The following is a 26,804-nucleotide window of genomic DNA, read 5'->3' as shown; positions in this document are numbered from 1 at the left end:
CTCGGGGCCCTGCCCACTGACTCCGCAGAGGTCCTGGGGTTACCCTTGTAGTTTATGCCACCTTGCTGGCTGTGGGTGCTGTGTTTCAGTGCCCAGCGTGTGGGGTGAGGGTGTGGCTGGCGATCATGGGGTCTCCACCCTGCCCTGCGCTGCTCTGCCCCAGATGAGACCAGAACCAGAGGCATGCTCAGGTCCTATGAAGTGATAATAAGAGCCGTTAACCCGGGGGCTGCCGGACACATACTTGGCCATGCAAAGGACACTCTCGGTTATCCGGAAGAATGAAGAGGAAGAGTCTGGGAAATGGAAAAAAAAAGTAAATTAAGAAATAAGAAAAACAACACGAGACCCATAAGCAATCCGAAGCCACTTGCTTGTCTCTACATTTGTGATCAGAAAGGCAGAGCTTGTCGCCTCTCCAAACACCCAGGGCTCAGTCCGACGTTTGAGCGAGTCTGAATTCCCTGAGCACACCCCGTTGGGTGGTGGGGACGGGGGTCTGGGGAGGTGACATGGGGAGGGGAGGGTTAGTGGCTGGGTGGGAGGGACAAGAGGCCATTGACAGGGAGGCAAAGCTGTCCCCAGATGTAAACATCACCATGGAAACGCCACAGAAAAACTTGCCAAGAAGATCCTCCTTTGCCCTCTTCTCCTCCCCTCTGAGGGAAGGAGGGAGGGTACTTTAGCAGCAGGCTACACAGTACTCTCCATCACCCACTCGGAGCTTCCAAATGTCCCCCGGGCCCCCACCAGGTCGCTCTCCTCAAAGGGCAAGAGCATGCCATTGACCGAGAGGCTGCGCTTCGTCCAGATGTTCGAGACCCTCCGAGGGGGGCTGTGGCTGCCCAGGGCCATGCTGCCCACCGCGGCGGCAGCAAAGTCCCCCATATCGAAAGAGTGGCTGCGCTTGGCCTTGCCCTCCAGGGGCAAAGGGAGCAGGCTCCTGGCGCGGACCGCGGGGGGGCCCAGCAGCGGCTCGCGGTCCGACTGGTGGCCTCTGGACGATGTCCCTGCCCCCCTGCCCGCTGGAGTCCTGGAGCTCAGCAGCTCCTCCTTCCTCTGACTCTTGAGGTCCAGGGAGGCAAAGGCCCCCATCAGGCGGTCAAGGTTGGGCTTGGAGCGAGGGGCAGGGGGTGGGAGTCTCCAGGGCATGCGCCCCAGCCCCGCGGCCTCCCCGCTGCCCAGGGAGCTGGAGGAAGATGAGTCGCTGCCCCTGACCAGGCTGGCGCTGAAGTCCATCAGCTCATTCCTCACCACCACCTTGGGCGGCGCCTGTGGGGGCTGCCCGGCGGGCACGCCACCCACGCCGCCGCTGCCCAGGCTGCCCAGAGGGGGAGGCTGCGCCCCGTTGGTCTGTGAGTACACGTTGCTGACCGTGGCCGCTGCCATCTTTCCCGGAGCCTCGTGGTTGCAGACCTTGTAGCGCACCATGAGGATGACGATGAAGACCAGCAGCGTGGCCACGATGACGCCGCCGATGGCCAGGATCATGGTGCCGCCCAGCAGCTGGCTGTGCATGGACTGGCACTGCGGGTAGTCGGCCTTGGTGAAGAACTGGGCACAGCCCACGATGTTGGTGGCCGTGAGCGTCGTGGCCGTGTCGTCCCACATGGCCAGCACGCACAAGTCATAGCCGGTCCCCGACACCAGGTTGTTCACCACGAAGGCCTTGTTGGAGGCTGGGATCATCCTGGGGAAGGAGGGAGACGCAGAGGGTGAGGGGTGGGTGGAGAGGAAGGACAGGGGGATGGACGGGGGACAGAAGCAGAAGCAGAGCCACGGAAGGGGGCGTGGAGGAGAGAGAAACAGAGGCACACAGAAACACAGAGGAGGAGGCACAGCAAAAATAAAACCACAGAGCGGTGAAGGAACGGGAAGAAAGAGAGTTGGGGGGACAGAGAGGAGAGCGAGGGGGGAGAAGGGGGGAGGGAAGGGGGGAGAAGGTGGAGAGGGGAGAAGGGGAGAGGGTGGAGAGGGAAGAAGACACAGATAAGGGTTGTAGTGAATGGAAAATGAGGGAGGCCGGAGCATGAAGCCACAGAGAAAGGGGGAGACAGAGAGGCGGGTCAGAGGTCAGGTGAGAGAAAGGGAAGAAGAGAAGCCCCACGGAGTAGAGGAAGGACAGGTGGGGAAAAGTAGAGGGACACAGCAAGAAGCAGAAAGATTAGAGGTGGGAACCAGAGCAGAGATTCGACAGCAAGCCACACACCCTCCCCCATGCGTCTGCTACGGATACCACCCCATCCTGTTCTCTTGGGTTCCTCAGGATCACCGTGCGCACCAAGCACTCTCTAAGCCTGGTGCTGTGCTGAGTCAGAACCGAGGTCCTGCCCTAAGCAATCAGCCCCTCCCCCTCTCCTTCCCATCAAGGGTTTCCCTGACTAGGATGGACACTGGCTGCTGCAGGTGGGGGTGGGGGTGGGGATCTAAGCAAGAAAGAGCCAGAGGTGGAGATCAGATGTGCCATCCAAAGGGTAAAGTCCAGAAAACACCCTAGCCCCCCCCCACCCAGGGGGACAGGTGAACCTCACATCACAGCCACACGTGGAAGAGGTCGGGTAAATTTCCTAGTCAGGACAGCCCTTTCTGATCTCCTCTTTTTGGGGGACAGCCTGATGGCTATCCAAGCCGTGTGTTTCTGCTATGCCCAGAGATGGTGCCTGGGTCTGCCCAGAGAGGCTCCTGTAGAAATCTTGAACTCGGGTCCTCTGTACCTCTCTACAGCTCCCCCTGTTTTCCATCCCCACAACGTGAAAAATGCAAAGGCTCCCTCAGCTTCCATCAGCCCTTCAAACCCGCAGCCAGACAATTTAATTGAGATTTCAAATATGAACTACTCAATCGAGGTTGGAGAGGCCCACCGGGGACAGCCAGGGGGATGGAGCTGACAGGCAGATATTGACATTGTCCTATCAGCTGGCAGCCCTGGAGGCTTCCCTGGCCCCTCCCCCTGCCCCTGAGCGCTGCCCCTGGAGTAGATCTACCCCACGTGGCTTGGGGCATTAGTCAGAGAGGGGAGGTGGGGTGGGGGGGTGTACCCAGCAGCCTCTCAGGCCTGGCCGGGACTTTGTAGCTTCTCCGTGCCCTTACCTGGACATCATCCGATTGCTCAGAGGAGAAATGGGGCTGAGACTCAGAAAGGCTGAGTGGTTTGCCAGAGGCCACACAGCTGGCACTTAAACACAGCTTCTGGCTGGTTCCTGGCTGCGGGGAGTGGGGGGAGGGGGACATTTTCAGGGAAGTTTTTTCATTGGTTGGTCTCTAGCTCATCAGCTTCCCCTCCCTCAGAACAGTGCTCAGAGCCTGGCAGTGCCCTCATCCCCGCAGGACCCCTTGTCTGCTGGGCCATCTGCCGGACAGGGCCAGTGGAGCCCAGTGCCACCGAGGTCACCACGGGCTGCAGAGGTCACCAGGAGGCTTTCCTACTCCCCAGTGATGCCAGCCCGGGTGGCAGGGCCGAAGCGGGCCCACAGCAGTGACATCAGAGCACACCCTGCTGGCACATGTGCCAGGCTGCCCTCCGGACCCCACAGCTGTCACTCTGGGCAGCCACTGCCACAATCTCACTTTGAAGAGGGGGAGGAGGATCATGGGAAGCGAAGATGTGACGGTGGAGCTGGGACCCAGCCCCCCAGCCACCCAGTGCTGTGCCGCCACCTAGCCGGCTTCCCGGCCAAGGGAGTGCCCAGCCAGGTGGGGAGGGGCTTCTGCTGCCGGACGTGGCTGTCCACGTCACCCCCATGGCAGCCCCAGGCCACAGGAGCTGGACCACGAGGCCAGAGACCTCCTGCCTGCTCCTGTAAAGCTGACAGCCAGTGGCAAGAAAACGCTCTTCCTCACTCCTCCCAGCAATAACTTAGACGTAGTTACCACTCCTGTGGCCTCCACTTCGCAGATAAGAAACAGAGGCACCGAACGGATCAGCTACCTGCCCAAAGATGCCCATCCAGGAAGTGGCAGAGCCAGGCTCCAATCCAGACAGCTCAGCTCCTCTCAAACACAATTTCATCTTCCTGCCTTACCTGCGCTCCTCCCCCTCCCTCCCCCTCTCTTTCTCTCCCTCTACATGGACTTGTTTCTCAAATCAGTGGAATCTGAATGGGATGAAGCTACAGCAGGAGGTATGGCAGGACTGCGTGGATTCGTGGTGGACTCCGGCAGCAGCAAGAGGGGGCAGCACTGTATTTGGACCATCAGAAATAAAGCCTATTTCCCAGAGTCAGAGCAAGAAGACAGCCATGTTCTCCTCTACCCTCAGTGTGTGAGTGTGTGTGTGTGTGTGTGAGAGAGAGAGAGAGAGAGAGAGAGAGAGAGAAAGGGAGAGAGAGAGATTGGGCAGGAATAGTGGTTAAAGACAGCAAGAACCAGCCGAGTTAAACATCCCAGACGGCACTCCTCAGTAACCATCACCAGCACCCACAGGACCTTGTCTTGAGCTGGGAGATTTACTGCCTCACCTTCACTCAGCCTCCTGAATCCCCTTGAGATTTTTTTTTTTTATCACTTCCACTTACAGAAAGAGGAAGCAGAACAGTCTGCACTGTCCTCTAGGGAAACAATGGCCCTGAGACCAGCTGGGATCTACTGAGAGCGATTCCACACCTCTTCATCGAAGGCAGGACCGCTCCTGACTCCAGGCAGCAGAGGATCAAGCAGAATTCACCTCCCAGCCCCTGGGACATGGGTAGGAATCAAGGGGGCTCTGGGCCTAGCTTGGAAGGTGAATGGATGGTTTCACTGGTGTTGTGGTTGATATAAAGGATACAAAAGCAGAAAACAAATTCTGTTTCTGTCTTGAGAGTTTGAATGTTGGCCAATTTAAAAATGGATCAAAGACCTTAATGTACGATCTGAAATGTTGGAACTACCACACGGAAACCCTGTAAAATAGTAACAACCTCCTGAATGGGACTCCAATGGCTCAGGGAACAAGAGGAAAGAATGACTAATAGGAGGGCATCAAGTTAATGGCTGCTATACAGCAAAGGATACATCCACTAGATTGAAGAGATGGCCCATGGCATGGGAGGAACTCTCCTCCAGCTAGTCATCTACAAGGGGTTAATAACCTGAACTTGTAAAGAGCTCACAAAACTAAACCCTCAAAGCACCAAAGGCTCAATTACTAAATGAACAAATGAATTAACCAGACAATTTTCTCTTGTCTGAGACCAAGATTCCAACTCTTGAGCTGAGGCTTTTGCTCATTGGCTGATGTTCTACCACCTGAGCCACACCTCCAATCCCAATCAGACAATTCTTGAACGAAGAAGTATAAATGGCCAATAAACACATGTTGAACATGCCTGGCCATAAAGGACATGCAAATCAAAGCAACACTGAACTCTCATCTTAGGTCTGTCAGAATGGCCGTCATCAAATCGGGGAGCAATGGCAAATGCTGGCAAGGGTATGGGGGTGGGGGTGGAAAGGAACGCTTATACAGGGCTGATGGCAATATAAATTAGGGCAGCCATTATGGAAATCAGTGTGACAACTCCTCAAAAGCCTAAAAGTAGAATTCTTATGTGACCCAGTCATGTCACTCTGGGGAATATGTCTAAAGGAATGTAAGTCAGAGTACAATAGAGATGCCTGTGCACTGGTGTTTGTTACAGCCTAGGTGCCTGTCAATGGGTAAATGGATAAATATATATATATACACACACACATATGTGTGTGCACAATGGAATATTATTCAGCCGTAAAGCAGAATGAGACTTTGTCATTTGAGGGGAAGATGATGGAATTGGAGATCCTCATGTTAAGCAAAATGAGTCAGGTTCAGAATGACAGCTAATCCATGTTTCCTGTGAGGAATATAAACTGATATACTGAAATATATGCATTTATATGGTATATATATGCACATATGCATATATATTGTATACATGCATATGTATAATGTAAATGCAAATGTGGGACTGTTTGGGGAAAAGCAGGAGGGTGAGGAGGAAAAAGAATTATGGAGGATGAATAATATGGAAATATGTCAATTATGAAGATGACATAATGAAACTCAGCAAAATCTGTTTAAAATAGGGGAGGAGAGGTAAGAGAAATGGAGAGCGCATAGGATATATATGGTGTCATGGAGGGATGGAAATTCCCCAGTGACACTCCCTTTCACAATTAATATACACTAATCAAGAAAGAGAGAAGTCCAACTCCTCCTTGGACTGCCAGGCTGCCAGTCATGTTCTTGTCCTGACACCTGTGTACATATCCTCTAAGTTTGCTTGCAAACTGATTGTCAAGCCCAGGAGCATAGTTATTTATTTATTTTTCTGATAATTTATTTCTATTATCTGGTCTGCAGCAGATGGGGAAGAATCTTCCGGAGAGTGCCTTGAGAAACTCCATGGAGCTCACTCAGTGAGTACCTCAGCCTTGGCCCAACAAACCCACCCCCACCCCCACCCCCCAGGCCCATGTCAATAAAATCTCGGTCGTGGAGTTCTTCTCTCCTCTTGCAGGAAGTTCTACCTGCACAACATATCTGGAGTGGGATCCAGATGTTGCCAAATGCTTTTGCCCCAGACATTACGCCCTCATTAAGGCACAATGACCTAGAGAATTAGGTTGTTGATGCCAGGGTGACTCACCAGACAGGGACCAAATGAACAGTCAACCTCCCTCCCTGTGCTCTGCCCAGCCCTGTTTTTGCTCTCCATGCAGAACCCCGCTGGCATGTCTGTGGTCACCCCGGCCAGCCTACTCGGGCAGACAGCAAGGCCCGAAGGCACAGACAGTTCACTGTACCCCCAGCAGGCCCCAGTCCTGTCTGTGAACAAGTCATTCCCGAAGCTCTGAAGCATTCCTTTCCATCATATAAACTGGCGACATCTCTGTTAGCAGAGAGCATGAATTGCTATTTTAAGTTAAGTTGCTCCAACATGTTAAATTTAATTAAGCTCTTATGCTCTAAAACACAATTTGAAACTGCAACACCAGCACTTACCCAGGAAAAATAAAATGAGCCTCTGTCTTGTCTCTGACTCTCTCTGTCTCTGTGTCTCTGTCTCTTTGTCTCTCTGTCTCTCTGTCTCTGTCTCTCAATACTAGCAGAAGAATCCACAGAGGTGGCTGGGTGTTGTAATCCTATCTTCTAAGGAGACAGAGACCTAGAGGATCAAAATTCAAAACCAGCCCAATCTTTGCTCCTATTCTATTCTTAAAAGTGTGAGACTCCATCTCCAAACCAGCACAAAGATGGGCTGGAGGCATGACTCAAACAATAGAGCACCAGCTGTGAGCAAACAAACCAAGACCCTGTGGCACCAGAATTAGTGAAAACCAACAAGGAAAACATTTGCCAAGTATCTCAGGAAGGCTACTGTTTGCTCTCAAATCAGTTTCTCCCCACCCCCCTTCCTCCAGCCTCTGCTCTGCATGGCAGAGAACTACATTTCCCAGGCTCCCTTGCAGATTTGGCATCCATGAATTCAACCTCGTACAGATGGAAGATATTTGAATAAAAACATCTGACCATACACAGACTTTTTTTGTTACAAACAGTATAAACTCACAACTTTCACCTACCCTGAAGGTGTGGGTGACATGGTAAGTAGTAAAAGGTGATTTTGGTAAGTAGTAAAAGGTGATTTAACACCTATGGGGATGAGTGTGTATTTCAGTCCAATGTAAATACAACCATTCCCTAGCAGTGAGTTTAACCTTTGTGAGTTTTCCTATCTGCAGGGGTCCTGGAACTCATCCTCTTCAGACTCCAGGGGACTGAAACAGAATCTTCTTGAGTCTTAGCGGGAAGCCAGTCTCAGGATCAGGCCAACTGTTTGACAGCAAGTAATGAAGAATAAAACCTATATGTTACTCTGTAGTTTGGAGCCATTTGTAAGTATTAGCTAACTTAATTCTATAACAATCCTATCGTTGTTAAAGAATTTAAGTTAGAGATAGAATTACTACCTGTATTCTAACAGACCAGGGGCTGAGGCTCAGAGAGGTTAAGGTTCATCATGGTCCAATGACCCCTGACTCTTTGGAGTTCCTCTCTTTCATCTCCACACATAGATGATTGGAATAGAGGAATGAGAAAGGCCTTCCAACCCCTCCCCGCCCCATTCACCATATCCACACAAGGCCCCTTAGCCATGTGCCTACACCTCTCAGGTCAGACACTCCTGTGTCTACCTGTCTCACTCCCCAGCTTCAAGATCCCCAGCTGGCTCTCCCTGGACTGCCAGCTGACAGCCCACCATTCCTCCCACTGGGGCCCTAATGCAGCCCCGCAGGGCCATCCAGACTCCATTTGCCCTTTACCCAGGACACTGCTCCCCAAAGGATGCATCGGTGTTCTCCTCCCACGGCCAAGTCTCACTGTTCTGGAATCAAGCCGCGCATTCCTCTCCAGCATCTCCTAGGAACACGGTTTCCAGCGCGCTTCCAGTGTGCTGTCCGCAGGTCACGCAACCATTGGCATTTGACCTTCTTCTGAGGGGTCTGCGAGCAGAGAACAGCCAGACCCCAGATTCCCCTAGCTGGACCCCACACTTCTCTGGCGTACCCCTTCAGAGAGCCACCTAATGGAGCTGCCGTGCGTTGTCCCAACCTTTGCTCCCATTCTATTCTTAAACAGTTTTTGTCACTGAAGCCTGAGTGCCCCCCAGGCCAGTCTTGCAGTCCACACAAAGCTTTGTCTGTCTGTCTCTTTCTTTGGATGATGATGATGATGGCAATCGCATCTATTTATCTCCTGGAGAAGCTGAGAAGAGCTTGCTCCACGAGAAGGTTGTCAGATCAATTATACCTTGTCGGGAATGCAGGAGTGTGCAAAATGAAGATTCCCCACCAGCTGCGTCCAGGCCCAACACACTAGACTCGGCTGGCAGCGAGTCAACACGGCCTAGTGATGAATCGGATTCGATGATTTGCGCCCGCTGGCAGACTCCATCCTTACAAGAGGGGGTAGAAGCTGGGGGTGGGGGGCGGGGGACAAAGCCAGCACCATCCTCCCGAAAAGCATCGCTCAGTGCCCGCTTTCAAAGCCTTGATGCTGTACCTGGAGCCACGCTGAGACGATTAGCACGGCCCTGTTCAAGGACGACACGCAGCATGCCGGCTCGTGCCACGCTCTGTGTGTTTATGCAATTCTGGCGCACGCTGCCCCACAGAGGAGCCTTGAGGACAGACGACACTGGGTGCAGAATGACAGATCCTGCCGTCCAACGCCCAGATGTACAAAGGACACTCGTGGCTTCTAGAATTAGGGTTTGGACATGGCAGGTGGGAGCGGGGGAGGGGAGTGGAGACAGAGTCTCAGCTTGGGCAGATGGGAAAGTTCTGAAGCTGGAGGGTTGTGATCGATGTACATTTTCATACAGTCAGTGCCCAAAATGGTGAATGTGATGTGTGCTTTGACCCAATAAAAACAACATAGGAAGAGCACAATCACAAAGCAAGTCCTGCCAGGTGGGCGGGAAGAGGACAGGTCATTGCAAATGTCTTTGTCACATCACCAAGGCTGTGTACACCTGGCAGGTGAGCCCCACGGGTAAGACTTCTTGGTTCTGTTGCCCATGGCTTGGTTGGGCTGGTGGGCAGCACTCGAAGAGCAGCCTGAGCAGGCAGCGTGGCCCCGGTCCATCTGCTTGCCCTTCTGTCTGGGTTTGGCGGGCTAAAGAGGATGGTACCTGGAAGAATATGCTAGTAACGAAAGGTCCACGGAGGAGTTTTGAAGATAGAGAAGAGAGGGTCAGAGCATTAAGCCTTGGGTTCAAACCCTCGTCAGAGGTGGAGGAATCTGGGGCCTTAAAGTGAAGCCTGGCCCTCACGACTTGAGCTGCAGTTGCTTCCTGCAAACACTGCCAGGATCCCATAGAGGAAAGTGAATGGAATCCTTGTCATGATGCCCAGCAAACAAACAAGTGGACAGCAAACCCAAGGCCTCCCTGGATGGCAAGTCTGGGAAGACTCCGTGTTAGCCCATCGGTGCTGCTACCACAGAGCACCACAGGGTGGGTAATTGACTTCATACAAACCAGAACTATTTGTTCTCTCCCTGGTGGAGGCTGGAGCCTCACCTGGAAACAGGTGAGGGAAGAACAAAGGAAAAGGAGAATTCCTCTTCACCCTGGCACTTTGATCCCACTTTATCGCTCAGCCGTTTCTTTAGAGGCCCCATTCCTCTTCCTGCCACTGGGAACTAAACTCTCAGCTGTGCATGCTGAAGTGGCCATGCATGCTCACACCACAACTCCCTTATGCTGCAAATCAAGTGAATGAGATGCTCATTCTGTTCATGAAAGGTGTTGGGGCCTTGCTTCCCCAGCCCCCGACATGATCACCCTCTCCCTCTGTCAGTTGAGAAGAAGGAAATTATATCAACCCTTCGAACACATTTGGGACCGCACAGGAGAAAGCTCCCTGTGTCATGTTGGACAAGACACTTGCCATCTTAGAGGCTCACTGCTTCCTCCTCAGCTAAATGGGTTCCTAATGTGGATCATACAGTGCCTTTGGGAGTTGAGTAGGCTCTTCAGGACTGAGTACAGTCTTACAATATATTCATGTGGTAAAATAGCCACAATGGCCAAGTGCCAGCAGCTCATACCTGTAATCCTAGCTACTCAGAAGGCTGAGATCCAGAGGATCGCAGTTGAAAGCCAGCCCCAGCAGAAAAGTCTGTGAGACACCATCTCCAAAATAACCAGCAACTAACTGGGCTGGGGGCAGGGCTGGTAGATTGTCAGATGGACTAGCAGTCTAAGTAAGCATGAAGCCCTGAATCCAAACCCTGGATGGGCAACAAAATCAGCCATGGAATTGGTGTCTGAGGATCAAGTTCAAATCCAGCCCCACTGACTGCTAGCATGACAATCTTGGATAGGTTTGTATGTCTCTCCTGCATCTCATCCTCCTTGCCCGTCAAATGAAGTGCGAATGACTGGCTGCCCCGCAGGACCCCTGGAGAAACATACAAAGATGTGAGGCTACTCAGCCAGAGCCTACAGGTACCAACTCCTTCCCAGACGAGTGCCATCGCTTCCCATAATGAGGACACTCAGAGTACATGAGCGATGGAAACACAGATCCAACTTCCTTGGGGGCTGCTTCAAACCACGTGCCTGGAGGCAGACCCCCCCCCTCCCTGCAATGAGTGGTGGATGCACACTGGCGTGCTGGCTTGCTTCATCATTCTGCCCGCGGCCTCACCCCCTGGAGAAATGCACCTTCTACCAGGTGGTCAGGAGGATCCTGCTCAGCCTCAGCATTTCTCCCAGATGTATTTCTGCTGATCCTCTCTGACATTCTTACCTCTCATGGCCAGGAAGAGAGAAAGGCTGGAGAGAGAGATAACCTGTCAGGGAGACCTCAGGGGGGAAAGCAGAAAGGCCACTCTGTCCGGTCAAGGAGAGGTCTTAGCCAGTGCAGGCCAAGTAGATGAGGCTCTAACTATAGCTGTGTAACCTTGGACAGATCAATTTCCTTCTCGTGTTTTGTGTTTTTGTTTTTTCAGTCCTGGGGCTGGAACTCAGGGCCTGGGCACTGTCCCTGAGCTTCTTTGACGCAAGGCTCGCATTCTACCACTTGAGCCACAGCACCACTTCTGGCCTTTTCTGCTTATGTGGTGCTGAGGAACGGAATCCAGGGTTTCATGTGTGCTAGGCAAGCACTGTACCGCTGAGCCACATTCTCAGCCCTCTTTCTCTGTGCTTAATGCCCACTTCTGCCATTGTAGAATTCCCCAAGAACATCACCTGAAGAGAAGAAGCAGGAGAAGAATGGGCAGGGCCTGGCACACAGGATTCAACACGAGTGGCCTGGGTACCAGGTACAAATCCTGACGCCATTATGTACTGGTCATATCTTCATTTCCCAAAGTTTCAGCCTTCTTGTTTGCAAAAGCCATTTATTAAACTAGAATCAATGAATGCAAAACACTGGCATATTATACACAGTCACCTACTTGTGTATGCATATGGAGAATGTCTTCCTTCTTTATCATCTATCTGTCAGAATCAGTTGGCCTGTGTATATAGCCATTGTTTTGACAGACAACACTGATGTCACTGCTGTCCTCTAACAGGAGGCCTCCTGGGAGCAGAGGTGACCTACTGGGTCACAGGGCGCCCTGGCGTGAGGTCTGAATACTGCTCACCATGAGCTATGATGTCAGTGCGAGGCCTTGCAGGGAACTGTCCTGGTTTTGACTGGGCATAACTGTAAGTGGCAATGTTATGATCCTCCATCCCAGAACAGAGGGACAGTGCACACAGCACAGAGTCGCCAAGTATCCCTTGACACTGCCAGCAGTAAACTATGAGTGAGAAACTCAGGTTTAATTGAGGCATAAAAGAAATATGAACTCCTCATGAACTGTTAGACCATTGTCTGATGCCCAGACACTTTGAACACTTCACTATCCACCTTGAGGAAGCCACATGGCAACTACAGCTGCTTGCTGCCAAAGCACAAGCTTTGCTTCTAAAAGGAACTGACCTGAGAGTTTCAAACAGATTGCAATAAACTTTGTCATCACAAGCCTCAGTGAACTCTACATGACCCTGTAGCCATTTCCACCCAAGCCAGATGGGGGACACTGCCCCTGGAGGCCCACCCAGCAAAAGGCCTGTGTCTCGTGAAAACCCAGTCCTTCATTTGCACTAGGGATTGTGATTGTTGCAAGCTCAGTCCCTCATTTGCATGAGAGATTGTGTCTTAGTGGGTACAGTTTCAGTGAAGGTCTGCTGTGACTGGTGCAAACATATCCTTCATTTGCATGAAGGTCTGCTGTGACTGGTACAAACATATCCTTCATTTGCATGAAGGCCTGCTATGATTGGTGCAAACATAACCCTTATTTGCATGAAGATTTGCTGTGATTGGTGTAAACACCCTTGTCACATCCCCTTTTTTTGGCTACATAAGCTAGAGAAAGAGACAGGGACAGAAAGACAGAGTGTCTGTCTGGCCAGGGAGAACAGGGTCAGCTTTGGGTGTATGTCAGTTATAATATCACTGTGAAGGGGACACTGAGGCCAAGGAACACAGCCCTGGTAACTCCTTGGGACCTAGAAATCAGAGCAATTTGTTGCACTGTTGTAGCTCAAAGCCAGCACTATTGGGGGGGCCTCATCTCTTCTTTTCCTACCCTCTACCCAGTCCTGCAGTAGGTGACGGGCTGGAAAACAGATCAGCCAGTTCCCCAGCTTGGCAAGTGATCTACTGCTGCCTTTGTTCACACTTTGGTATTTCATGGCTCCCGTGGCTCTGATAGAATAAATATGACCTTTTATTCTTCACTTTGCTTAAGAATCAAGGTCAGCAGCCCAGCTATGATCTATAGGCCATTCTCTCTGCTGGACAGCCTCAAGCCCGAGCCTCATGGCTGACAAAGATTCATGTCCCATGCCTGGGCCGCGGTTGCCTGGCTGGCTCATCACTGAGCTCTGGTCTTTCTTCTCCCGGGGAGCGACCACCACAGTACTGTAGTGGCTCATGGATGGCAGAGACTAGGCCCTAATCTCCTCTCCCCCAAGTCTGCCTCGTCACTAGATTCTCACAAGGCCTGAGTTTCATTTCAAGAAGTCTGGACTAGAGAGCAGCCTCGGTTCAGATGGCAAGTCCAAAATGAAAATGCCCAAAGCCAGGTGCCAGTGGCTCACACCTGTAACCCTAGCTACTCTGTCGGCTGAGACCTGAGAATCGCCAACCCAGGCAGGAAAGTCCATGAGATTCTTACATCTCTAGTTAATCACAGAAAAAACCCAGATCAGAGCTGGGCTCAGAGTGGTACAGTGCTGGCCTTGAGTGAAAAAGCTCAGGGACAGCAACCAGACCTTGAGTTCAAGCCCCACAACCATGATCACCAGCACCACCACCAACAACAAAAGAATGGACAAGGGTAGGTAGGGAGGCACACATCAGACAGAACCCTCCAGGCTCTCTAAGCCCCAAGGCCTGCCTCTGCCTTCAATCCAAGGCTCTGTCAGACATCACCAGTACTGCCTGGAAGTTCCTCCACTTGTCTAACTGAGATTCCTCCTAAATAGGCTACCTGTTTACTCCTTATCTATGGGGCCACCGGTGTGGCTCCTATGTCTGTCCCCTCTTTGCTTGTGGTGGCTCCAAGTGACAATGGGTTTGTGGCTCTGGGGCTCTGGGAAGGGCGCAGTGTGACAGGAGATGAGGTCATTGGCCTCACAACTCCGTGCTGGACAGGTACTTGGTGGTGGATTACTTGCTGAGCCTTCATAGGCCCTGGGTTCCATCCCCAATATCCAAAATGATCAATTAACTAATTCAATGGATGCAAGCATGCATCACCTGTGACACCACAACACACAGCTCACTTCTTGACATCCGCATTAGCCGCAGGAAGAAGAAGGATGCTGGTTGTGTTTAGAGGGAGATAGGCTGGGGCCATTCCTACCCTACGGTGAGGGGTATAACAGTGGCACGCTTCCCAGGGTGCTCCGTGCAGAAAAAATGCTCAAGCTCAGCATGCAAGCTGCACTGCAAGTACCTAGCTCCTCCAGGGGTAGACCGGAGCTCCACCCAGGTACCAGCCAGAGGAGACACCTCAGCGGGGCTTGCTAGCCTGTGTGTGCTCTGGTTTTCTCCTCTCCAAGATGAAGTTCCCAACAACGGGTCCTTCTTGATCAGCTGCCAAACAAATCAAAGGAGCAGATAAGCGGCCCCGACAGCTGGGACAGGACCTGCGCGCAATCACGTCCCTGAAAACTTAGCTCTTATTACCCTTGTGGTCTTTGCAGGGAAAGCCACCGGTGCTGGCTTGGCACTGTTGACCTAAATTCCATCCACTGGCTTTGTGGTTTACGGTCTGTGTACTGCCGAGCAAAGAGAGGGGATGGCGTGCTCCATTAACGCACATGTAAAATGAGATGAGCAATCAAAAATCGACCCAGAGAGCCAGATGCTGTGGCTCAAACCTCTAGTCCCAGATACTTGGGGGGGGGCGGCCCGAATCACCCTTCAGGGCCAGCTTGAGTGAAAGTCTGAGAGACTCCATCTCAATCCGGTGGTTGTAAACACCTGTTACCCTAGCTCTAAGAGTGGCACAGTGGCTGGGGACCAGCAGTGTGTGTCTGTCATTCCCAGGGTCACTGCAAGGACAAGTAAGAGGATCACCGCCCAGGCCAGCCCAGACATAAAGCGACACTCTACCTTGGAAATAGCTCATGCAAAAAGGGGCTGGAGGCCTGGTTTAGTGGCAGAGCATCTGCCTAGCAAATGCAAGGCCTTGAGTTCAATCCCCAGTACCCCCCGGCCATACACACACACACACACACACACACATACAATCAGCAACAGGTCTGGCCCCCAGAGGGGTTCCTTGTGACGCCCAAGTACTGAAAGTCTAACTCCCCTTCGCCAAGGACCACCAGCTGCTCCTCCACACTGGGCCATTTTACCTTGGAAAGAGCCAGGGGAGGAGGGGACAAGACAGGGTCTGAATAATATCCAGCGGGCAATGGTGTTAGAAACATCTCAGCACCCCAGTGGGCCAGGGAGCGTTGAGGTTGCCTTCGGACTGGAGCCACCTCCAGCTGGAGCAGGGCAGCCTTGGTCTGCTTGTCTCTGGCCATGCCGCATTTGGTATCCTGCCCACCGCCGCCGTAAGTCATCAACAATCTAGGACGTGTCAGAGGTGGGTACACACCAGCCCCTTCCTGCTCCAGAGAACAGAGCAGCCATGGCAGCCTTTGCCTGCAATTGCTCTCTGTATCTTTTTGCACTCAGGGCAGCCCTGGGTGGGGGTGTAGATCTCCTCCTCCAGGCAGCCTTCCGTGGATTTCCCCGAGGGAGGTCAGTCCTCAAGACCTGCTCTCATATTCACTTGTACAACGCTGAAGGCTGCCAGACTTCTGGGCCCACGAATGCCTTGCACGTGTGGGTATCTCCCTACTGTCTCCCAGGGAACTGTGAGCTGGGGGAACGCAGGAGAGCCCTGTTCACACTTCCTAGTGCAGTCCAGACCTGACGTCAGGAGCCTACAATCAAACCAGCAGGATGACTCATGGTGAGCGGGAAGAAAGGGGAGATGGAGCCGGAGAAGCGGCCCGGAGTGAGCCAGGAGCATCACCGCACACAACCAGGGTTAACTATGGAGGAAGATGGAGTGCGTGGGGCAGGCCCCGTGGAGAGATGGGTGGATGGTCCTGAGCTGCCCCTGAGCTGCTCTAGACTTCACTTGAAAGTAGCAAGAACCAGACACCAAGGGCAACAGAGCTGTGGCCAACAAGAAGCTGGACTGATTCCAGGGACCCTGGCTCTGCTCTTCCTCTCCCTGAGCTTGTTCAAGCCCTTGGCCATAAATACATCCGCACAGAGCAGCTGGGCTGTAGTTTGCTTTGCAACCTCTCCTGTCTCCTGCAGCCGCCAGGGCTCCCATAACACCCTCCATCACATCAACATCCCCAGTGGACCAATCCCAGAGGAAGTCACCTCAGCATTCCCCAGACTTCTACGCCTTATATAGACACAAACAAATCCACCTGGAATGGCGTTACCTCAGGCTCTTTGATCTGCAAAGGGAGGGCTTTGGGACAGGGTCCAGTTCCTAGGCCCACTGCAGGCAGGGGTGGGGAGAGCAGGGTTTAAGACTGAGCGTGAGCACTCAGAGAGGCAGCCCGCCTCCCCTTTGATTTTATTACCAGACAGAAGCTCCCGTCCTGGGACAGCCCGGGGGTCCCAAAGCCTTTCTCTCTCTTCTCAGACTTTCTCCCTGGCAAGAGGCTGGAGAGAAGGGGCGGGGGAGGAGGGGGGAGGGGGAGGGGGAGGCCGGAGCAGACTGGAGCTCACACGCACATGCCATGGCATTTTGACAGTGGTAAAAATACTTTCCGGGTGCTTGGTGCAGGCTGTCACCTCAGCTGCTACCATCCCAGCCTCCCAGACCCTGTGTCTGTGTCTCCCTGCTCCGCCACCCCCCCACCAGGCCTCCGCCAGCCTTCCAGATCCCCCACACACACCCCAAGTCCCCAACCCCAGTCAAGGCAACTTAGCAGGCCTGGCGTTTGCGTCTACAGTGGGGTTGCCTTCTTGGCTGTCTGCACCAGAAGAAGAGCACATTTAGGTGCTCTCTAGCCCTCCCCTGGGTCTCCCCGAGGGAACACAAATCAGCAGATCCAACCAGTCCCAGAGCTTGGTTCTGAGAGGGGAGTGGAAGGAGGTGGAGAGGCCAGCCCAACTCAGCTAAGACCAGCTCAACTCCAGCTCCATGGGTAGTGTGGCCTCTGAGATTTTTCAGGTTCTTTTGTTACACGGCATTATTGTGGCAGGAGCTGGCTGCTCCACTGGTGTCTTCAGGTCTTCACAGGTCCTTAGCTTAGCCATATCATTCTTCCCTCTGCTCTTTATTATTTGTAGATTTCACCTAAAGTGGCTGTCCCCACTTCTTCCTTCCGAATCCTGTCTACACCCCAGAACGCAGCTTTTCTTTTGCTTTGCCTGCTCCCAGAACGGCTCAGAATACACTCTTCCCAGCCCAGGTCAGCCACCACTTTGGCGAGCACATGAAAACGCTCAAGAGGACCAATTTCCCTGGCCAGGCGTTTACCTTGGAACCTTCATGAGGGCTAATTACTAACCAGAAAGGAGGTTGAACTTGTAGCCCCCAGCTCATTCCCGAGTCTGGAGGTTCAGTGTTTAATACCACTTGGTGAGTGGCGTTTCCAGGCCCTTATTTCCTTTAAGTGTTGTGAGGTCAGATCCCCACCCCACAGTGCGGTTCAAGGACACCAACCTGTCCAGGAAGATCCAATCCATCCCTTGTGAATAGCTAATGAGTTATCTGTATCGAGGGCTCTAGAGATGGGTTTGCCATTGTGGCCGTGTCTCTGCGGCTATGACTGGGCGGATGCCTCTCTTTATACCTGGCACATCTTTCCACTCCCACAGCAATCTTGCAGGATGGATGGCACCATTATTCTCCCCATTCCAGGCAGGAGCCTGGGATTTCACTCTTAACGCCCAATCCCATTCAGCGAATGGGCAATAAACATGGCCCCAGAAACAACCTTGTACTTGGTTCTGTCTTTCTACAGCGTTTTTCCAGCCATGCAGCAGAGCCTCACGGAGAGATACACGGAGTGCACGGCAAAACCTGGCCGGGACCTACTGCTCTCTCAGGGAGTTAGGGACTGGACTCCGGGGCCATGTTGCTGCTCAGCTCCAATGGCAGGACATGAATCCCCGTGAGTGCCACTGGGAGAGTCTGAGAGATGCTGATGTGGTCCTTCTTCCCCCTCTTCCCCAGTTTCTCCTATGTACCCCTCTCTTCTGCCTGTGGGCTGGCCTTTCAGAAGCAGCCAGTCTGTCCTGGGCTGCGGCTCAAGCAAAGAACTTTCTCCTGCCCACGTAGATAGATCCTGCCCTCTCACCTGGCAGTTCTGCGATGCCACACTTATTGACACATTTTCCTTCACTCCTTGGTGGGGGTGGGGGTGATTTTTCTGAATCTTCCTGGGGGTAAAAGCTGGCATTTTCCTAGATGGGAGATGGGATTGGTGGTTTGGACAGGTGGTTGATTCTTTCTTGGATCAGGACATGGCCTGACAGCCATGGAGCCTGTGGATACTGTGGGAAGGGGCTGCTTGGCTGTCATCGGTCCCTCTTCTCTCAGAACCTTCCTTCTCTACATGAAGAAGATGGACACATCACATGGGCTGGAAGGTCAGCCTGCAGCCTGGCTAAGCCCACCCTGGGCCCCAGGAGCAAGCTTACTGTTCCCTTGACTCCCTCCCCCGCCCCTCCTCCCTCCCCTTCCAACATCACACCTGGTAACAGATGTTCTCAATGACTCTTAGAGATAAGTGTTTGTGAATGATGACATGCAGGCCACTTGACTTCCTGTGTCACACCAGGGATCAGGCTGAGTGGGCTGGGTTGTTGATCTCTTTGGGTGGGGAAGGGGTTACTCTTCCCCCATTTACTTCTCTCCCTTTCTGACATGTGTTCATTAATGCTGGGCCCTTCCTGGATGGGCAGGCTCTAATGATGAGAGCTGTCACACTGTCAGCCCTCTCCCGGCTCAGGGAAACAGGCCAGGCTCCACTTGTGAACTCAGTGCGTCTGGTATGTCCAACGCCTACCTGCAGTGCTTAGCTGGGTGTACCGAGGGAGGCCAAATGGCCCAGGAGGTCAGCTTGGGCCACCAGACAGCTACAAAAGAACAAAGTACTGCCGATGGCTCCCACCAATACTCCTAGCTATTCAGGAGGCTGAGATCTGAGGATCTGTTTGAAGCCTGCCTAGGGCAGGAGAATCCATGAGACCCTTATTTCCAAGTAAGCAGCAAAAACCCAGAAGTCGAGCCGTGGCTTCACTAAGGAGCATGAAAGCTTCAGTGTCAGTGCCCTGGCCCTGAGTTCAAGCCCCAGTGCCCACCTGAAAATGCAAGGCATAGTTTCACTGGCACCAAATTCCAGTCATGTTTGAGTTACTTCGACTTTGGGATTGTCCACGGCCCCTCCCTCCCTAGAACGCGGCCTGGAATCTCATTTTCATTCTGTGTCAAGCTCTCTCTGAGCCTCTACCAATGTCTGCCAGGTTTGGGGGCTCAAGTACCTGTGGGATAAGGAACTCTAAAAGGCACAATTGCCTCAGGGTCCTACACTGGGGAAACATGGTGCACTTAGCCACAGCCACGTTGATTTGTTCATGGGGCTGGGAAGTCTGAAGTGGAATTGCAAACCAAGTCAGGCTGCTGGCTCAGCATCCCAGAAGGAATCAGCAGGCCTTTCTGGGTTCCCCCTGGGGACAATTCATTTTCTAACTAGCTTCTGTCTTTGAGTCTCTATTTCTTTCTAAGCACCCACACAGTGAAAACTACAGGAGGCCAGTGGCTGAGTCTGGAATTTCCATAAGGAAATACTGGAGGCAATTAGCTTTTATAAGGAGAAAAGGTTTTCTTAGCTCACTGTTGGGAGGTTCAGAGCCAAGATGCGGTGGCCCCATTGCTGAGGGCCTCTGCAGAAGGATGCCTAATGACAATAGCCACAAACAGACCACGAGGGGAAAGTGCCCATCTCCTTCTCCCTGCCCAGGACACACCCACTGACCTCAGAACCTCTCACTAAGCCCCGACCCCAAAGACCCATAGCACCTCTCAGTTCTGCTGTTCCATGTGACTAAACCTTTACGTGTGCATCCTTGGTGTGTACATGCATATGGAGTATCCAAGCCACAGCAACAATCCTGCTGCTTCCTGGCTATAGGACCCTGGCAGAGCTTTATTAAATTCTTAAGTGAGACAGAGGCTACAAGTGAAGTCACACAGTACGATCACAATCATATGTGATTGTCCTTACTGTCATACAAGAGCTCATTTTGAGAAACAGAGAAGCCACATTTTGAGAGGTCGAATCAGGAGTCTTTATTGGACAGCCGGCAAATGCAGGTGGACTCCTGTCACAAAGACCTGCAGCCCCTCAAATACACTCAATACTATGAGAAAAATGGAGTCATGACAGTAGTAAAGCAAAGAAAGAGCAGAAAAACAATCCCCACAAACCAGATCAACTCCAATGGAGAGTCAAAGTAGGATACCCTGGTGACCAGAGGTGAGCCAGGAGCCAGGGGCCATAAGACACAAGGCAAAATGGCACCTGAGCTGGTCTGGGCCTAAATAAGGTCAGGATCAGGGGGCAGGGTTACAGGAAACTCAAGAGATTCCCGAGTTCAAAGCACAGGACTGACAGGTCCAGTAACCTCTCATCCAAGTCCCCATCCTGCCTATAGGGATTCAGGCATGCCCATCACCTGGATGGGGAACTTCTTTGCCTCTATCATGAAGACAAGATGGCGCCAGTTACCCTATCATCCACCATGTGCCCAAGATGGCACTGGTATCCTTATTTTATTACTACTCAGCTTCTAGGCTCACACTTAGATTGACCCTAAAACTCTGTAAATCCATCCATTTAAAGAAAGGCTGCATTATAAATCTACTCTTCCTGTTCAATTTCCTTACCCAGGAAGACATACAAAATAATGGCCTTGCTTTATGTTGCTATTACTCTCCTTCCTCCTCCTCCTCTTCCCCTATCCCTTACTCCTCTGCCATGACCCTTGGTCCCTTCTATAGGCCCACAGTATTTGGAGAACTTTCTATGTATACCTCGTCCAGTCTTCACAACTAGACAAAAAAATAAAATGAAGTCACCATTGTCACCTGCATTTTTAACTCTGATGGCTCCATTTTATTTTCATTATATTTATAATTCTAGAGTCTCCAGATTCCTAATCAACAAATAAAAGTGACTTTGAATTCCTATCTTGAAAGTCTATAGAAACACAGCCCTCTCTGCCCTGCCCTGGCATTTGTGAGACACCCCAGGGGCACCATTTTGGGGCCATTGGTATGTTGCTATGTAGATGTTCTCATCTTCTTCCCATCTTCCTGAACCCTGAGCCCATCACCCCACACCTGAGCCAGTGCAGAGCTGCTAAGTTTTTGCCTTTATGCTTCTTATCAAAGTTGAGTCCATATATTAAATTCGCAAGGGAAGAAATATACTTATTTTCCAAAGGTCAGTCTCACACATTATCAAAGAAATGTAAATTAAAATGAGTTCCATTTTTTTCACCTCTCAAACTGGCAAAGATGAAAGGCATTCTTTATATTCCATATCCAAAAGGGTGTGGTCAAAACAGGCAGTGCCTAGAACCACGGTAAATAAATACTTATGTGGAACATGCAAACATTATAATTTACTGGTTAAGCCAATGATTCAACTCCCAGGAAAATAGGTTGAGAAAAATCATTGGGAATGCACTAGTATTTATATATAAAAATACCATCATGACCTTCCATTTTGTATTGATAAATGGCAAATAACTTAACTTGAATGTCTAATGATTAAAGATTGCCTAAATCAGTTACCATGGAGCCAAGCCAAAAAAAAAAAAGTTTCAATTCCATGGGAACTGAGCAAATGATCACATTCAGTAGACAGGATTAAGCTACAATAATATACACTAGATTGGCCATAAATATAATTAGGATTGATATAAAACAGAAAGGTGCTTTCCCAAATACCTCTCTGGTTTAAATGTGGATGGTGGAGCATGAGTAATTTTCATTTCCTTCTTTATATCTTTTCTCCACTTTCCAAATTTTCTACAAAGACTTGACTTTTATAAGTAGAAGAACTCACATATGTATGCTTAAATTTAATTATGTATCTCTACATTTGGAGACCCATGTATGCATGTATGTGCCTCAGATTAATTCCTTTATTCTGCTTCCTTTGCTCCCAGAGACAGGATATTGCTTTCCAGCAGGGCCCAGCATGTGCAAGGAAAGGGAATCCTGGCTGGGCTGTGGTTTCTGGGTACACCCCCCTCAGGCTCCTATACCCTGCTCTTCCCATCAAATATGCTCCCCAAAGCCAGACAACCGGTGGCTCACATCTGTAATCCACTACTCAGGAGGCTGATACCTGAGGACTGCAGTTCAAAGTCATCCAGGGCTGGATTCATGAGATTCTTATCTCCAATTAACCATCAAGTGTTCAAGTGGTTGAATACTAGACTTGAGCAAAAAAGCTCAGGGATAGTGCCCAGGCCCTGAGTTCAAGCCCCAGGATGGACACACCCACCCCTCTAACCCCCACCCCACATAAATATGTCAACAATAAGGCTGAGGTGCCCGTGGCCTAGGGGATAAAGTCTGTGTGTTACTTTCTGAAACCAGTTGTTCTGCATGCATGAAATTAAACACAGAAGATGCTGAAGGACAGCAGATTTTCCTTGAGCCATAGATTCTAAGCCATGTCCTTCATATTCCCTAGAAACTGAGGCTGGCCTCGGCAGGGATTCATCTGTGTCGGCTCTCCTATCCCGTAGCCTCTGTCTAGCACTCTGATAGATTCTATTTCATCTCTCTACTACCCAGTCTCTCTTTCTACCCAGCCTGGGGAATGACCCCTTGCCCTTCACAGTAACTTTACAAGGTCACTATCATTGTCTCCACTTCCATGAGAAGACTGGAGACCAGAAGGCTCAACTCATGTGGGAAGATGACCCTTCTAAGTCTCAGCCCTGCTCATGGGAGCCAGGGCTCATGCCATCAGAGATCAAGGGCCACGGGCCACCTTTCTCCCCTCCAAGGCTGGGTAGAGGTCTTCTGGAAGGAAGAAGCTGCCTGAGTATGAATCTATGTGGTCCTTGGGGGAAAGAAACCCAGCGCACAGGATATCGGTGGGTCTGTCCCTTTGATGCTGCCTTTCCTGAAGCAGTTGCCTGGCTTTTCCCTGACATGAGCCAACACATTCCTGCTTCCATTTTCTTTCTTTTCATTTCCTTCCAGTCATTTTGATTGAATTACCTGTCACCAGATATCCATCCTAAGTCTAACATAAATGATGTCCATTTTACAGGTAAAGAAACGAAGGCAGGCCAGGAAAATCAAAGGACAAGCAAGTGGCAGAGCCATGATAAAACCCTGGCCAGCCCCCAACCCACACACACACTTCCAATGATCTTGCTGACTTCAAATGACAGCTTGCAAGTCAGATCCTCTGGCTAAGAGATCCTCACATTGGTCTAGCACATCAGCCAACTGGTCTGAAAGCATCAAGTTTAGAGACTCACAGCCACCACTGCCCCCTGCCTGGGTCCTTCTATGGCTTCTCTTCAGCTGCCATGTGTGGTCCTTTCCTTCTTCAACTGAAGTAAGGAGACTGGGTCTAAGCAATATGCCTAGTCCTTACAGCCATTCTGGGTGGAGGGGACTTTCCACCCAGCTCTGAAAAACCTAGAGTTCAGAGAAGCTACTCCTTGAATTTCAGAGGTCATGCTGTTGAGTCTCAGGAGAGTTTTTGCTACAGGAAGAATGCTCATCCTCCATGAGCTCCCTAAATGGTTTCATTCACTCTCCTCTGAGGCTTTCTCCCTATATGGTTAAGGCATATCCCTCCCACCTATAGGGCAAGTTTACGCTGACTCCAGAGCTACTTCCCTAGATGGAAGTTCTGCTGGTACCTGAGCTACTTCCCAATACAGTCTGCTTTGGTTGGGCTTGGGGTGCCCCACCCAAACGTGTGGTTTTTGTCTTTACATGCTGTGTGCTAGCTCTGCTCTGGGCTGCTGGTCTTTGAGACAAGAGTCCACCCACAGCGGCCGGCTCTCCATTAAAAACTCCTGATTCGACCTCTCAAAATGTGGCTTCTCTGTTTCTCCCTACGGAACTCTCTTACAACAAACCTCGAAGCAGCCCTCTCTTTCGATCTCCTCTTACATGCCTAGCCATGTCACGGCTGGCCCCAGAGGAGGCCTAAAGGTGGGAAGCGCTCCAACCCCTACACCCTCCAGCCCCACCTGGCCACCTCCCCTGCCCCTCCTGCGGCCACTCCCCCACAGTACACAGTACCCACCTGTAAATCAGTACCTCGTCGTCGGAGCAGTTGTACTGCAGCTGGTACATCTTCACGCGGGGTGCGGATTTGCTGACCGTCCACTTGACCAGGGCTGAGGTGGTGGTCACATCGGACACCAGCACCGCGCGGTCGGGGGCACTTTTGGGGGGTTCTCCAGCCCCACTGCCCCCTGCACCCCCTGCTCCTCCCCCCCGGCCGGTCTTGCTGGAGCCCGTGATGTCGGAGAGACGGGACTTGGGGGCAGCAGTGCGGCTGGTGCTGTTGCTCAGGTGTGGCAGCTGCACGATGGACACCTCCACCGTGGCTGTGGCCTCGCCCGCGGCGTTGGCTGCGATGCAGGTGAAGGCACCACTGTCCTGAGAGGTGGTGATGAGGATGTCCAGGGTGCCGTTCTCATACACCGCGGTCCTGGAGGAGTTCCCCACCAGGCGGTCATCAGGGGTCACCCAGTGGATAAGGGGACCGGGGTCCCCGATGGCTTTGCACTTGAGCGTGGCCGCCTGGCCCTCCAGAACCAACAGCTTGTGCGTGTGCTGCGTGATGAGAGGAGGCTCACACACGAACTCCTCCTCACGCACGTGCCAGAAGTAGCGACCCTTGAGCCCCCCCGGCGACCCACACGTCTCCAGGTCGTCTTCCCTCTCCAGTCTCCGTAGCCAGAGCAGCTCACAGTTACAGTGCAGCGGGTTCCCCCCGAAGCTGAAGGACAACGGCGGGGCGAAGGGCGTGGCCGTCAGAGCAAAAGCTTGGGAGCGTGCGAAGATGGGGTCCGGGGGCAGCTTCTGCAGCCGGTTGGAGGTGAGGTCCAGGCGGGCCAGTTTCTGCAGGTCGGCGAAGGTGCCCTCGGCGATGTGGTCCAGCAGGTTGTGGTCCAGGCTCAGCTGGTGCAGGTTGATCATGCGCCGCACGGAGTCCCAGGGCAGGCCGTGGAGATTGTTGTAGGAGAGGTCCAGGTCCTCCAGCGTCAGCAGGAAGTCCTCGAAGGCATCATCGGCGATGCCCCCCAGCTGGTTGTTGTTGACGATGAGGTGTTGCAGGTTGACCAGCCCCCGGAGCGTGTCCTCGCCAAGGCTCGGTAGCCGGTTGCTGTCAAGGTGCAGGGAGCGGAGACTCTCGAGGTCCAGGAAGGAAAAGGGCTGGATATGGCTGATGGTGTTCCTGGACAGCGTCAGATCCACCAGGCCGGTCATGTTGGCAAAGTCCTGGCGGCCGATGTGGATGATGAAGTTCCCTCCCAGGCGTAGCTCCACCGTCCGGCGATCGATGTCGGGGGGTACGAAGAGCAGTCCCTTGGAGGGGCACAGGGTCCCCAGTGACTCAGACAGGTTCTGGCAGACACAGTACTTGGGGCAGGCATCGACTACAGCAAACGCCATGCCAAATGCCAGCAGCCCACCAAGCAGGGTCTCCATGGTCTGGTCACTCAGGCCTCCGTGCCTGGAAAGAAGGGACACAAGGTCAAGGTCAAAAAGGAACTCCCTAATGTCCTAGCCCAGAGCTTCCGCCTCCCCTTCCTGCCTCCCTCCCTTCCCTCTCACAAATCCACTGCCTGAGGAGTTAGCAGAGAATGTGCTCTGGCAAGATCTCCTGTCTTCTAATGCAAGCTCTCTAATTCAGTTCTACTTTTATCTGTTTTTTCCCTAGTGTTTGTCATCTTGAACATACTACTTCATTCATCCATTGATGGTGTTTATTTACTATTTCTTCTAGTAACTCCAGGAAAGCATGAATTTTTGTCTGTATTATGAGTTGCTATGTCCCAAGCATCTAGTACAATAGTTGGAACAAGGTAAACCCTCAGACAATATTTCTTGGATGGATGGGTAGATGGAAGGATGTATGTAGGGATGGATGGATAGATAGATGGATGAGTGGATGGATAGATGACAGATGGATAAGTGGGTGAATGAATAGGTGGATGGATGGAAGCATGGACAGATTGATGGATGGATAGATGGATAAATGTATGTGTGTATATATTGATGACTGGATGGATGGAGGCATGCATACATGAATGGATAGATTGGATGGATGGGAAGCTGACCCAATTTAGTGGTTTATCCAAAACCATTGAGTTTGAAAAGGTGTTAAGGCCGTCTTTTGAAGTACAGTGTTACCATTTTAGTTGGTTTAGACTAAGTATGAAATGAAATAGGACCAGAATTCTTCTCTAACAAAGATATGGACAAGAAGGGAGTTGGCCCTGAGAGATGCCAGGATTGGTAGGGGCGTGGCTTTGGATGATTTTCTTTACTGAGGGGAATTACATAGTTCACAATGTTTTGAGAATTCATGACACTGAAGAATGGGGTGAATAGGGAGACAAAAGAATGAACTTGTCATGGTGGGGGTGGTAGGCTTCAGAAGCAAGGGAAGGATTACAGATATACACGCACAAGGATTGGCCAGGAGCTCACGGTCTCAGTGGCTGTCACA

At 51.7% G+C, this 26,804-nt stretch overlaps 1 protein-coding gene across 1 annotated transcript in view; it reads right to left on the bottom strand.

The window, feature by feature from the left end:
* Positions 1 to 359: 359 nt before the first annotated feature.
* The window catches only part of Lrfn2 (leucine rich repeat and fibronectin type III domain containing 2), a 134,992-nt gene continuing 108,547 nt past the window's right edge, over positions 360 to 26,804 (bottom strand). The window contains exons 2-3 of the mRNA XM_013019109.1: positions 24,366 to 25,805; positions 360 to 1,690 (exon numbers count right to left, since the gene is read on the bottom strand). Of these exons, the coding sequence (XP_012874563.1) occupies positions 694 to 1,690; positions 24,366 to 25,780 (2,412 nt within the window). The 5' untranslated portion in view covers positions 25,781 to 25,805 and the 3' untranslated portion in view covers positions 360 to 693. The remainder of the gene's footprint in view (positions 1,691 to 24,365; positions 25,806 to 26,804) is intronic.

Source organism: Dipodomys ordii, unplaced genomic scaffold (genome assembly GCF_000151885.1).
Source record: "Dipodomys ordii isolate 6190 unplaced genomic scaffold, Dord_2.0 Scaffold44, whole genome shotgun sequence".
Lineage (NCBI taxonomy): Eukaryota > Metazoa > Chordata > Mammalia > Rodentia > Heteromyidae > Dipodomys > Dipodomys ordii.
The sequence above is the reverse complement of the archived record's forward strand: the minus strand, read 5'-3'. Positions and strand labels throughout refer to the sequence as shown.